General features: G+C 36.9%; 1 protein-coding gene across 8 annotated transcripts in view; it reads right to left on the reverse strand.

Moving 5' to 3' along the window:
- Positions 1–13,422, reverse strand: part of FOCAD (focadhesin) — a 234,736-nt gene that overhangs the window by 63,543 nt on the left and 157,771 nt on the right. For all 8 annotated transcript variants that reach the window (XM_031449632.2, XM_064490168.1, XM_031449629.2 and 5 more), the window contains one exon: positions 2,132–2,224. In XM_031449632.2, the coding sequence (XP_031305492.2) occupies positions 2,132–2,224 (93 nt within the window). The remainder of the gene's footprint in view (positions 1–2,131; positions 2,225–13,422) is intronic.

Raw genomic sequence — 13,422 nt, forward strand, 5'->3', positions numbered from 1 at the left:
GGAGTCAGACAAAAGCAGGTTAAGTTCTAGTTCTCTCATTGATTTTGTGCTGTTTGCTTTGCTTTCCTAGCTAACCCTACTTCCCCATCTACAATCCTATTACACATGAGGTTAACAACACCCATTTCAAAGGGCTTCTGTAAAGATTAATTGAAATAATATACGTTAAGTGTTGGACACACATTAGTTATTCAACAAATGGTAGCTCTTATTATAAAAAAAAAAAAACCCAACAACCATGGAGGTTTTTTTTAAATCAACTGTTTGTCATTTATGTGCAATACTATAATCCTGTTCAATTTAGCCTTCCTTATGCTAAGAGCTAAATAAAATTCTCAGGTCTTTCTGGAGAAGGAGTTCTTCTTGCCAGCTCCAGGTGCCTGTAGGGCTTTGTACATCCTCTATTAAAGCATCCAAGATCTGTACTGGAGCTGCTAGTGCCCACATTAGGTTTCCTGCACTGGACTGGTTGCTCACTGAGAGGAAGAAACACTTTAATTCCTCCTTCTATTCCACACATACATGGCATAGGGCCTGGCCAGTAAAGGGTGCTCCATAAATGTTTGGGGAAGGTAAACACTGCAAAATTACACAGGGAAAAACAATGTGCAAAAAAGTGCATACTCTGACATGCAATCTCACTCTTCTTGAGCACAAACTATAATTGGTTCAGTGTGTGTATGAGCAATTCATTCAATTCACCTATGCATCTATTCAAAACTGTGTGCCTGGATGCTGCTGAGGATAAAAAAGTGGTGTAAGCGAAGCAAAAGGAAACAATGGTTCCAAGAGGATGTCTTGAAAATGCAGATTCCAGTGTAGTTTGGGAAACCATCTAAAACACTTTTGCTCAGAGTAGGGTTGATAGACTGAATTAAAATCACCTGGCAGCTTGGTAAACATGGAGATTCCTAATCCCCTACTCAGTTCTAGTCAATCAGAATCTCTGAAGATGCATTAGTACTTTATAAATTCTAGACTCAATAACATGTGGTAGCAAGGTTTAAATTTAAGATGAGAACATCAATGCCAAGCTGTTTAGTCACTCCTCTGCCCCTGCCACCCGCTCCCGCCCCATCACCCCGATCTTTTAGGACAGCCATTATCTTTAACCATAACACCTCACTTGCTAAGACTTCATGAAAATCTTACTTCAGGCCATAAATTATGCAAGTACCATCAGATTTTTTTCTATCATCCTTAACAATGAATTCGAAGCTAGGGAAAAGGACTGAGCTCGTTTTTTCTTATATTGGTAACTGTTGCAATACTCCCAAACTGATTAAAAATTAATCCTAATTAAAAAAACTCACAAACTATAACTTAAAGTATTATTAGAATAAAAAAAGTCAAACTGGGTATAATTCATTTATTTAGTGAGCACCTGTTATGTTTTAGACACGATGTCAGGTTTGAGACAACAGAGAGGAACAAACGGCTCCTGGCTTTAAGGAGCAGAGACAACCAGGAGGCCTCGGACACATAACTGAGATGATAAAGGCTTCCAAAGGGCAAATGTGGTTCTATGGAAGCACACAGGAGAGGTACACAATCCAGTGGGGGAGAGGGAAGGCACACAGGTAAAATCTTCAAGACAACAAGTAGAGGTGAGGCAGGCAGAGGGAGGGGCAGTGCCTGCAACAGAAGGAATGGTGTAGGTAAAAGCCAGGACGTTCAGGAAGACATGCTGAGTTTGGGAAAAGAAGGAAATTGAGCAGGGCCAAAAATTCAGGGGAAGGTAAGAGGTAAAGCTGGAGATGCGAGCAGGTCCAGTGTGATGGCGCACAGGCATGGGGTAGGAGGATGAGCTCAAGTTGAGGTGCTGTGGGGCTGCCACGGGGGGGGCCTCTGGGACATCGGGGAGATGTTCCAAAAGCAGCAGGACGTAGAAGGATAGCACTCAAGGGGAGGTCTGGGTGGAACACAGACTTGGGGCGGGCGTCACATTTAAAATTAAAGTGCAGTTATATATATATATATGTATCTCACTTTCTTTATGAGCAAAAATACCATCGCATTTTTGATACTGCTATTTTCCTAAGTGTTTTTATAGTAAAATACATACTTGTAGTAAAACTTAAGGTTAAGAAGGAGACACTCCCTAAAGCAACCCACTCTACAGTTTCATTACCTGTAAAACGGCGTGATAGGCACGGTTCATATAGGCAAGCCAGGCCTGTGGGAGAAAAATTGCACGGTGCCACTCGGAAAGCTGGATGTGAACCTGTGGGGGAAATATACCAAAACATAAGTCAGACTGCACAGTATTAAAACAGACTAAAATTAAAACTGTATCATCAATTCTTTCCTTCCCCTCATTTAAATGGTTTAGATACTAAAACAAACCAAATCAGTCTAGGATCAGAACCACAAATAAGATCTTCTGGATATTTTCAAAGGAGAGGAGTTTATAGAGTCTTGTAAAGACAAAATAAAATAAGCCTGGAATTTTCTAAATTAAAGCAAATAAAACCCTACAATAATAACAAGCTAAGATGTATGTGTAATACAAATATGTCCTTGAAAATAGGGGGAAAGTCTGCAGAGCCTCTCGCCAATGTCAGGAAACTAGGTATTGTCTAACAAATCCCCCTAGTAATTTTAAATAAAAATAAATATTGCTCACATCCTGGATTACCAATATGACAATTTCTGAAGTAATAAACTTAAATTGCCAACAGAAATATCATGTTGTGTAGAAACCATGATGGCATGCAAATGAGTACTGCACACAGCAATTGTGCACACCACTGGATAAATGCCCTTTAATCAGTGTGGGTAAACAAGAGAAAAATGATACATGCCAACACTGAAATCCTGTTTCTGAAGACAGGCCCAGACAAAACATCTGGTTTTCATAGCCATTTCTGTTTCTACCTATTAGTATATGGCTATCTTGCAACAAATCTTCCCAAGGTCTGCTTCTGTTAAAGAAAGATCCCTCAAGACAAAAAGTCACAGTGCATCACATTTCATGTTTCCTGTAACTCCTCTCATTGAAACTCCAGCAACTGAAACTTCAGTCTATGTCTCAGAGAAAAGCAACAACAAATATAGAAAAAGGATAAATTTCTATGTAATTACCCCAGAATCATCATAACTACAGTGTTTAAGGAGATTTTTCTGTATTACAGGAATTAATTTTCTCAAGTGCTTTGTGATAGGGGAGAGAACAACCTCTCTGAATATAGCTGGCTCCCAGGGCCTCTGGCATTTTCTCTACTCCCAGCCTTAGTGTGGGCCTACTACACGCAAGGGTCTATGTATGGGAGGATATGAGGACTATCCACTGAACAGTGTCTGCAGAGCGCGCAGAAATGGGCAGGAGAGCCAGAAACGGACACACATAGATTACAAGGCACAATTATGAAGCATCTATGGGAACAAAGAGATTCTGTCTACCATCTATTACCCCTCATTCCATTGCTTCTTTTTAAAAAATTAGATAAACAGTATGAAAAAGATACTCAGGTCATGAGATGAACTTAAAAAAATTATAAAGACAGGTGACTTGTTTTTCTGATGAAGAACCCACTCTAGCCAGTACAGTAGGGGAAACCTTCTTCACATGTTAACAGAGCTCCTTAAAGGAATGGGCCCACCAATTCCTGTTCTCTTGTTATCCAGGAAGCTGATGATAACCTAGTTCACACTGCCAGCTGTGGAGGCATTAATCAGTCCACGGCCTTGCTCTCTGTTTCCAAAATGTGGGGACTTTTACCTTTGTTCCTATCAATTCTGTTCCCTTTTCATAATATACAGTAACTATCTTTAAGTCTTATTCTGAGACCTGGACTTAACAGAAAGGACGCTTAAGCACCACAACCAAAGCTTATTTCTTATTTCAGAACTTCAAAATATTTAACAATTTTGCTGCCAAATAACCCATGGACATCACTCCACAACTGAGAATCTCCACAGTTTCAGCAAATTGGCAAAAAGAGCAGTGGACATTTTTTTGGAAAGACAATGGTCTCAACTGCTTCTTCAACCTGAGTTTTAAAAAAAAAAAGTATTACGGAAAAAATGTAAAGGAAAATGAGCAAATCAAACGTTGAGCTTCTAGGAACAAAGACTTTCATGCCGGGAAACCTACAAAAGGAGGTTATAAACTGAAGGTTAAAGCTAATCCTGCTCCTGCTGCTCAGACCACATCTGAAGGTCGGCGCAGGGACGCAGTCGTGCTTGAGCCCAGACACCAGTCTGAACTCCCCATGTTTCATGAGATTATACCTAGTCTTAGTGTTCTGGGGAGTTAGCTGTGAATAAATCTCTTTAAAAATGCACTTTCTTGCTCTTTCCCTTACTGAAGAGGTGCTTAGGAAAACAGCTTGAATACAGTCACATCCTTACTCTCCACTTGTGTTACAGGCAAAAGAGATCTCCTAGGCCATTTTTTAACAAAAACAGATTTTAGGACGCTATTCCAATTCAATGTACAGCCACCCATATAGGTTAATGTTCATTCCATTTATATGAAATTTCCAGAATTTCCAGACAGAAATATTCATACAGAATAAATCCATATAGACAGAAAGCAACTTAGTGGTTGTCAGGGGCAGGGAGGAGGCGGGGGGAGAGGAAGAAGTGGGAGGCAATGGGGAGTGATTATTTAATGCATACATGGTCTCATTGGAGGGTGATGAAAGTGTTTTACAACTAGATAGAGGTGATTGCTTCACATGTGAACATACTAAATACCACTGGATTGTACACTTGAAGCTTTAAAATGGTTAGTTTTATGTTATGTGAATTTTACCTCAATTAAAAAACAAACACTCAAGATAAGGCAAAGTTCCCTAAAGTGAGCACATGGTTGACCTGTCTGAGGAACTGAAAGAAGGACCGCGTGACAGCAGACAGAGTAAGCAAAGAGGGAGAGCAGCCAATTCACAGGAGAAAGCAGGGCCTTCCAGGTCACTTTTCAGGACGTCAGGTCACTATAAGAATGACAAGATCTAATCTACATTGTAAAAGGATCATGCTGACCACTAGGTGGAGAAGAGACTGTCGGGGATAAAGGTTAAAGCAGAGAAACCTCGGAGCCTCCTGCAAAAACCCAGGTAAGAGACAACAGTGGCTCAGAGTGGTATTGGAAACACTGTCGAAAAACAGTTCTCGAATATTTAGCTACGTCATTTTTCCACCCTGCCCCAAATGTTAAGTAAATGTTGAGTAAAATGCCAACATATAAAACAGAGAACAGAGAAGTAAAATTTGCCTAGACGAAGTAAGGATGAAGGCTGAGGCCTTGGTGCTCAGCCCCCTTGATCATCCAGGTCTACTTTGTGGTGGTCCTCAGGACTCTAGAGGGACATAAAAGAGATTCACATTTGTCAGGAGATGGACAAGGGTGATGGGCTGACCACAAAGGAGTACAGGGAGATCTTCAGGGTCAGAGAACTGTTCTTATTTTGACCGCGGTACTGATTGGACAAACGTATTCACTTCTCAAAATTCATAGAACTGTACACTAAAAGGGGAGAAGCCTGCTTTATGTAGATTACAACTCAATACAAATAAAATGTAAAACACACAGTTTGAAATCACTACTTTCAGAACATGCACCTCTCAAATATTCACCTCCAAACACCTATTACCCTCTGTACACTTGTTTGTCATTATCATTCAAAATCCACTCATCCCTTTATCTTTCCTGTTTCTATCAATATTACCCCATCAATACCGCAGTCACCCAGGTTTGAAATGTCTGATTTATCCTGGACTTCTCCCTTGCCCTCCACTCAACGGCCAACTCTACCTCTGAAATGTTTACTGTATTTGTCCCTACTTTCTTCCTCACTGGTTTGGTCCTGCCTTGATTATTGAGGCCACCTAAGTGATCTTCTAACAGTGTAAAATCTTTCCTCCTTCTGATACATCCTCAATGGTGCTGCTACTATTACATTAACTCAGAACTTCTTTCCAAAAACCTCTGATGGCTTGTTAAAGAATAAAGCCCAAATTCCTTTGGGCTCTGTTCAAAGTATTTTAGAATCAAAAGTACACCATTTATTTTAAGAAATAACTTGTCGTGTAAGAACTCTGCTGGCTAAGATCCTCAGCCAATTTCCCCATTTGAATTTCTGCTCCTCTCTTTCATTTAACCTGTATTCTGGCTGACCTGGGTTATAAACCAATTCCCAAGCCTGCTCTATACTCTACAGGACCTTTGCATTCACTGACTGCTTCCACTGCTTTGAATGCCCTGTCTTCCTACCTCTACTTACTGAAATAATTTCTCCCATCCCTATACTTCTAGTGCGCTATATGCCTCTCCTGTAATACTCAACAGATTCCATCTTGATTATTTGTGTATGGACCTTAATCTCATACAATCCTAAAGGCAGAGATCATTTCCTGTTCATCCCAGAATCCCTCCCATGGAACTCACAGTAAGTTTTCACTTATGTAACTGCTGAATTTAACGAAATTAAATGTACAGTATTTGCTTTAAGACAAAATCTTGTCATGTGAAAACCATGCTACTATAAACAAGTAATGACAGAAAGTTATGATGTGGGAAAACACAACATTAGAAAACTTTTTTTAGTAGGCACAGTTAAACTCAAACGCAAGTTGTTGAGGATATATGAAATTTTATGAAATATGTCCAAAATGTTTTGGCTAGGAAATGTTTAATTCCAGACAGAAACACCGTGAGTGACAAGGCAAAATTTTAAAGAGGGTATTGTAAACTTTATATTTTGAAATTTCCTAAAATTTTAAATTTGTATCATACAAGTTCTAATTATGTACACTTAGAATACTAGCTCAATAGATAATATCCTGCTTAGAAACACAATTCACAAATATAAGGGGAATGGTGAAAGAGAATGAAAAAGAAGAGCTTGTTCCTTCATGGACACATGTTTTTCTTGAAGGGACTGCTTGGCCACCTAGTTAGATAATTTACTGTTCAGAATACATTGCTCAGAAATTTGGTAATGTTTTCTGCCTCCTGGGTGATGGTAATAAATGTAATTATTCATGTATAAGAAAATTCCCATTTTAACAGCCCTTCATTAAATAATTTGCATCCAGTAAGACAAGCTTTGGTGAGGTTGTTCAACTGTAAAATTGGAATGAGGTAAGGTAGATCAGCATGTAAAAATCAACAGGTAAAGAGTTTGCTACTCATTTTAAAACCATAGCGTCACAAAGTAAAGCATTTTCATGCTTTCCAGATGTACATATTATTATCAAGAGAAAAAAAAATATTTAACTTCAGTTGCTACACAGACACACCGGTTCTGAGCCACTACATTTGGTCTATGATATACACACACTCCTCCCACATTTCCAGAAGAAAAACCATTTGTACTTAGTGTTAGAGACCCCCAAAGCCACTCAATGTCCCATTATTTATAAATAAGAAATAATTGGCTTCAATTTTCTGTCAGTAGTAATCTTGTTTGCACAGAATAATTTTTTGTTATTCCTGCCCCCTGACAAATAGTGATTGGAAGATGAGAAGGGAAGGCTTGTGGAGGACACATTTTTAAAGCAAAATGACACATTGCTTTGTAGGTGCTTTCTGGACATTTAAAACTCTCTCTCTGCTCCCTCCCTGCCTCCCTCTTTCTCCTGCTCAGTCTCCTCCCCCCCACCACCTCCTCTTTCCCATCAGGATAACATTAGCTTGAAAGCTGACAATTCAATCACATCTCAAGCAACCATTTACTCTGTTATTTAATAGGAAGGGGGAAAACCCTGTTACCATAACAACTCACATCACATGGTAATTACGGAGTCTCTAAAATACAGCAAACCATACTTTTTTCACAGTGTTTTCTAAGGGGAATGTGTAATAAGCAGATACCACTTCCCCCAATTATTATTCAGAATTTTCATCTAACTGTTTTATAGTGCATGAATGCTAACCTACTCCATGCTTTTTTTTTTTATAGGAAATAGGTTTTTAAATAAAGAAGGAACTGAAAGAAAAGGGCAAATACTCTCCTTACATTTCAAATGATGGGTTATATGCCATGTACTTTGGGGCATCTGGGGGGAAAAAATTTAAAGAAGGAAGAAGAAAAAAATTAATTTATAAGGCAAAACAATTCCAATGGTCAATTTCAAAAGAATGAAAGAAGAAAAAAGATTTCATTCAGAGCAGTGCTGTCAGTAAGCCCGATGAGGTCTCTCTGAAATAAAAATGAAAAAAGAGCTCATTACCTAATGCTGAGGCAGAAATACGGTTGGATAGCAGCAGCTGGATCAGGAAAATCTGCATGTGCCCAAAGGTGGAGGAGATAATGAAGCAAGTCTGCCATTCTCATCCAAGGGCAAGTCAGTGTCATCCAATTTAGGAGTGAGTGTCATGTCAGAGATAAAAATGCCAAAGGATGACAAGACAGGCAGCAAGTTTCAGGGAAGGAAACTGTCATCCACCTTCAGCTTCCTCAACAACAGGAGCCAAGTTAGTCTCAGGGTGAGAGGAAGGAGGTATAAATCAGGGCGGAAGAGGACAGTCACGTGAGCTTGGAGAAGCCCTAGTGGATCTGAAATGACCCCTGGTTGTCCCCGATTCAAAGCAGCAAACAGAGAGGGGGCACTTCAGTTTTAGAGAAGTCTAAACAGGACAGCGATTATGTCAGGTCAAACCCAAATCAGACTTAGTTCTCTGAAGTCTTCCAGAAGTATAACATGGCAGAGTTTCACTTTAAGAAAAGTCAATGAAAAAAGAAGCTTTTAGAAAGAAGGAGATGATAGAACACTTTCCAAAAGAATTCATCACAGATTAAATAGCTAGTTCTCCATGACATTGAAAATACTTGATTTAACTAATACGGTTAGTGAGAAATACTGACAATTACATAGAGCAAAATACACTTCAAAATACGAAAAGCAGAGCACTTGGACATTCAAAACTAAGTTCTTTTACCCATTCATTCACTCACTCACCTATCTATAGTTGTAGACATTAAGAAGGCCACAGAATATCCTATATGTACACATAATCTTTGGCGGGGGAGCGGGGAGGCTAAACCATATAAATGAATAACAACACAAACAGTACATAAGAGCTTGTTCAAATGACAATAATGTCATTTCTTGGGAAGACTTCAACAATATTCTATTTGCCACCAATTTAATAACAACATTTCTGGAAAAAGGGGACGATCCTGCTAAATGCACATATAAAGTATAAGACACATCCAAGTTTCAAAAGGATTAAAGTCGTTAATTTAACACACATTTATAAAGCGTCTACTAGGTGCCAGGAATACTGAGCACTGGAGCTACACATGACCAAAACAAACTCCATGATTTTATGAAGTTTACACTTTAAAAAAGGAGCTAGACACTAACTGTCATATATGCTGTGCCACCCAAATCCCCACTTCAGGATTAGTAGGGATGGATGGATGGATGAGTAAGTAGTCTCATAGACTAAATAAATCGAATTTATAGTCATAAACATTCCTAAAGAAAACTCCAAGTCCAGAGGTTTCACTGGAAAATTCTACCAACCACTTAAGGGAAAACTATTTATAAGGATAGCATATCAGACAAAGATTTTATAAGGAAACTACAGAACAGTATCCCTCATAGATGCACAGATGCAAAAATCCTTAACAAAATGTTATTAGCAAATCAAATTCAGCAATATATAAACAGGATACTACATTATAGTCAAGTGGAGTTTACCCTAGAAATGCAGATTTGGTTCACATTAGAAAATCAAACAAAATAATTTATCATATCAACAAACTGAAAAAGTATATAATCATTTCAATAAATGTAGGAAAAAAAACCCATGTGACAAAATTCAATATCTATTTGTGATAAAAACCATTAGCAATTTAGGAATAAAAGGAAGCTTCATCAACCTAATAAAGGATATCTACAAAATCTCTATACTAAAATAAACTAAATATATCATATTCAATGTTAAAACACAGAATGCTTTCCCCCAAGACTGTGAACAAGAATGTTTGTTCTCACCACTCCTATTCAAAACCATACCAAAGGGCCCTAGACAGCACAAGCAGGCAAGAAAAAGAAATAAAAGGCATACATATCAGAAAAAAAAATTAAGACAATCTCTATTCATAGACAACATTACAATGAAAAACAAAAAGACCCTACAAAAAAGCTGTAAGAGCATATAAGAGGGTTTAGTAAAGCTATAAAAAAAAAAGTATCAGTTACATGTTACATTCTAGCAACGAGCAGTTGGAAATTAAGACAAACCAAAAAAATTGTCTAATTCCACTAGCATCAAAATACTTAGAGATATGCAATACTTATTAAATTTAACAAAATATGTGCAAAATTTATAAAAATAAAATGATAAAACATTGACCTAAAATAATGGAAAGATACATTTTGTATATGGGTTGAAAACCTCAATATTATGAAGACGTCAGTTCTCTCCCAAATTGATCTACAGATTCAATGCATTTCTAACCAAAATTACAGCAGGCTTTTTTGTAGTTTCTCAAAGTTGATTTAAAATTTATATGGAAAAGCAAAGGGCTTAAGACAGCTAAATTTAAAACAAAACTGGGGGACTCATATTACTTGATTTCAAGACTTACTATAAAGCAACAATAATTAAACTTTGTGGTTTTGATTAATGTCTACACACTGAGATCAATGGAACAAAATTAGGTACAGAAATAGACCTATACATACATGGACAAATAATTTTTTGACAAAGTTGCCTGGGTGAAGAAAGGATGGTATATTCAACAAATATAATTCACACCTTATAAAAAATTAACTCAAACAAAAATGGGCTAAAATGTAAACCTTAAACTATAAAACTCCTACAAGAAAACTTAGGCATTCCACCAAGTGATTAATTAATAAACTATACATGATATATATTCATATAATGGAATATTATTCAGCTGTAAAAAGGAATGAACTACTGACACATACTATACTGTATATAAATCTTGAAAACATTATACTACATAAAAAAGCCAGACAAAAATACCCCACATATTGCATGATTCCATTTATATGAAGTGTACAAAATAGGCAAATCTGTTGAGACAGAAAGTGGATTCATGGTTGCTGAAGGCTGGAGAGTGAGGAGAATAGAGAGCGACTGCTAATGGGTACAGAGTTTCTTTGAGGTGTGATGAAAATACTCTAAAATTGATTGTGGTGATGGTTACACAACTCTGTGAATATACTAAAACCACTGAACTGAACACATTAAATGAGTGGATTTTATCGTATATAAATTATGCCTTATTTTTTTAATTAAAAAAGGGAGAATATGGGAGAAAAAAAGAAAACAGAAGATCCTTGGGTAAGACAAAAAGCAAGAACCATAAAAAGGAAAACTTGAAAATTGGAATTCTTCAAAACTAAGATCTGCTCTTCAAAAGACATCACTAAGCAAATGAAGAGACAGGTTATGGATTAAGTGAAAATATTTGCAAAACATATTTCTAATAAAAAATTTATATCCAGAACATATGAAGAACTCTTTTGAAAACAAAAACCAGGGTTAAAAATGGGCAAAAGAGCAGGACACTTCACGGAAGAAAATATATGAATGGCAAATAAATACATGAAAAGATGCTCAATATCAGTAGTCTTAAAAAGAACACACACAAATTAAAAACCACAAAAGGGAAACCACTAACCATTATGGCTAAATTTAAAAAACTGACCGTATCAAGCAGTAGTGAGGAGGCAGAACAATTAGAACTCCCTTACATGGCTGGTAGGCATCCAAAATGGGGCACTCACTAGAAAAAGAGTTCAGTACTTTCCTATATTCACTTAGCATATGACCTAATGATCTCACTCCTAAGTATTTATTTACTCAGTAGAAATGGGAAACAGATGTCCATACATACACCTGCATGATAATGTTTACAGCAAGCTTAGTTATAATCTGGAAAAAACTGGAAACAATACAAAGGTCCATCAATGGGTAAATTAACAAACAAATTGAAACTCTCATGACAGGCTTTTTAAAATAAAAAGACTCAGAATAAGGCAGTAATGGGAATCAAAGCAGAGTCTGAAGAAAGTTCAGCTGGAAAAATACCAAATGGACTGCAATAAAAGAAAGACTAGAAGCATGGAGAAGAGTTAGGCAATACTAGACTCATCTTGGAAAAATCCAAAGGTATTCTTTTTAATGTCTCTGCTTAAGCTGGGATGGTACAAGGTAGTTCAGGGACAGTGGAGTTTCACACTGCCTGGGTTCAGTTTCCAGGCTCCTCTACTTATGTGTGTCAAGCGCACTAACAGTACCAACCTCACAGTGTTGATATGGAGATTAAATGACTTAATACACGCACAGAAACTTTTAAAGTGCCCAAGTTGGTTATTAGCTATTATTATTGTAACCCTTATTAACTAGCTCTTAAAATTCTTATTATTTGTCAGTCTGAGAAACTGCACAACTCATTCTCTATTTTTGCCTCTTTTAAAATGAACTACAGTAAGAAGATGAATCCAAACTAAAATCCTATCATAGATCGGCAGAATTCTGTACAATGTGTTTTCCAATTGACTCCTAAAATAATGATCTCTTCTCAACTTTGAAATTTCCTAGGCATACTACAATACAAGCAGCAAGTATCTTAACCCACATATTTTTTCTGTTCATATCTAAGGCACACCTCCTAAGTTCTGATACCATTTGCTGAATTTCCTTGGTGTCTCCTGCAATCCCCATTAGCACTTTTTCTTACTTCTAGTCTGATGGTGACTTTTGAAATCAGACTTCCATTAATACTTAACACTTTGGTTAGCCATCTAAGTGCACAGCTTAAAAACACACAAAAAGGTACCAAATCTCTCTCTTCTTGAAACCATCTAATAAGATGCTAGGGAAAACGAAATTACCTATATTTGCCTCGCTTTTCCGAAATTAAACCTCTCTTCTTCCTAGAGAAACACGGCTCTTCCCAGATCTTTCTCCCCCTCCTTAGTTAAATAAAAACACTGTACTAGACAAAAAAGGTGCTGAACAAAATATTTACATAATTTCAATTCTAATTAAATATATGAAAGGACTGTGGGTCTCATATGATAAAAATTGGTCTTTAAAAACTGGCTATGCTAACTGGTAGCAAATGGTATGATACAGAATATAATCCAACCAAATTAGCGATACCAACATTTACAAATTATGCATCAAAATAAGATTTAAAGCAAACATACTGTAAAAGCACTAATTACTTTTAACTCAAATCCTTTACAATTTTTATAATTTGTACATTTTCATTTATAACTGGTAGATAACTTATTATATCTAAATTATACAAAATAAACCTCTTTGCTGTGTTTTGTTTTGTTATTCATTCAAATATTTTAATTTTTATACACTATTTAAATTGTATACATTTTATGAATAACTGTCATAAAATTTTTAAAAACAACAACAAAAACACAAATTTCCCAAATACTTTCCAGTTCCCCTCATCCTCTGGTATT

This window comes from Camelus dromedarius, chromosome 10 (genome assembly GCF_036321535.1).
Source record: "Camelus dromedarius isolate mCamDro1 chromosome 10, mCamDro1.pat, whole genome shotgun sequence".
NCBI lineage: Eukaryota > Metazoa > Chordata > Mammalia > Artiodactyla > Camelidae > Camelus > Camelus dromedarius.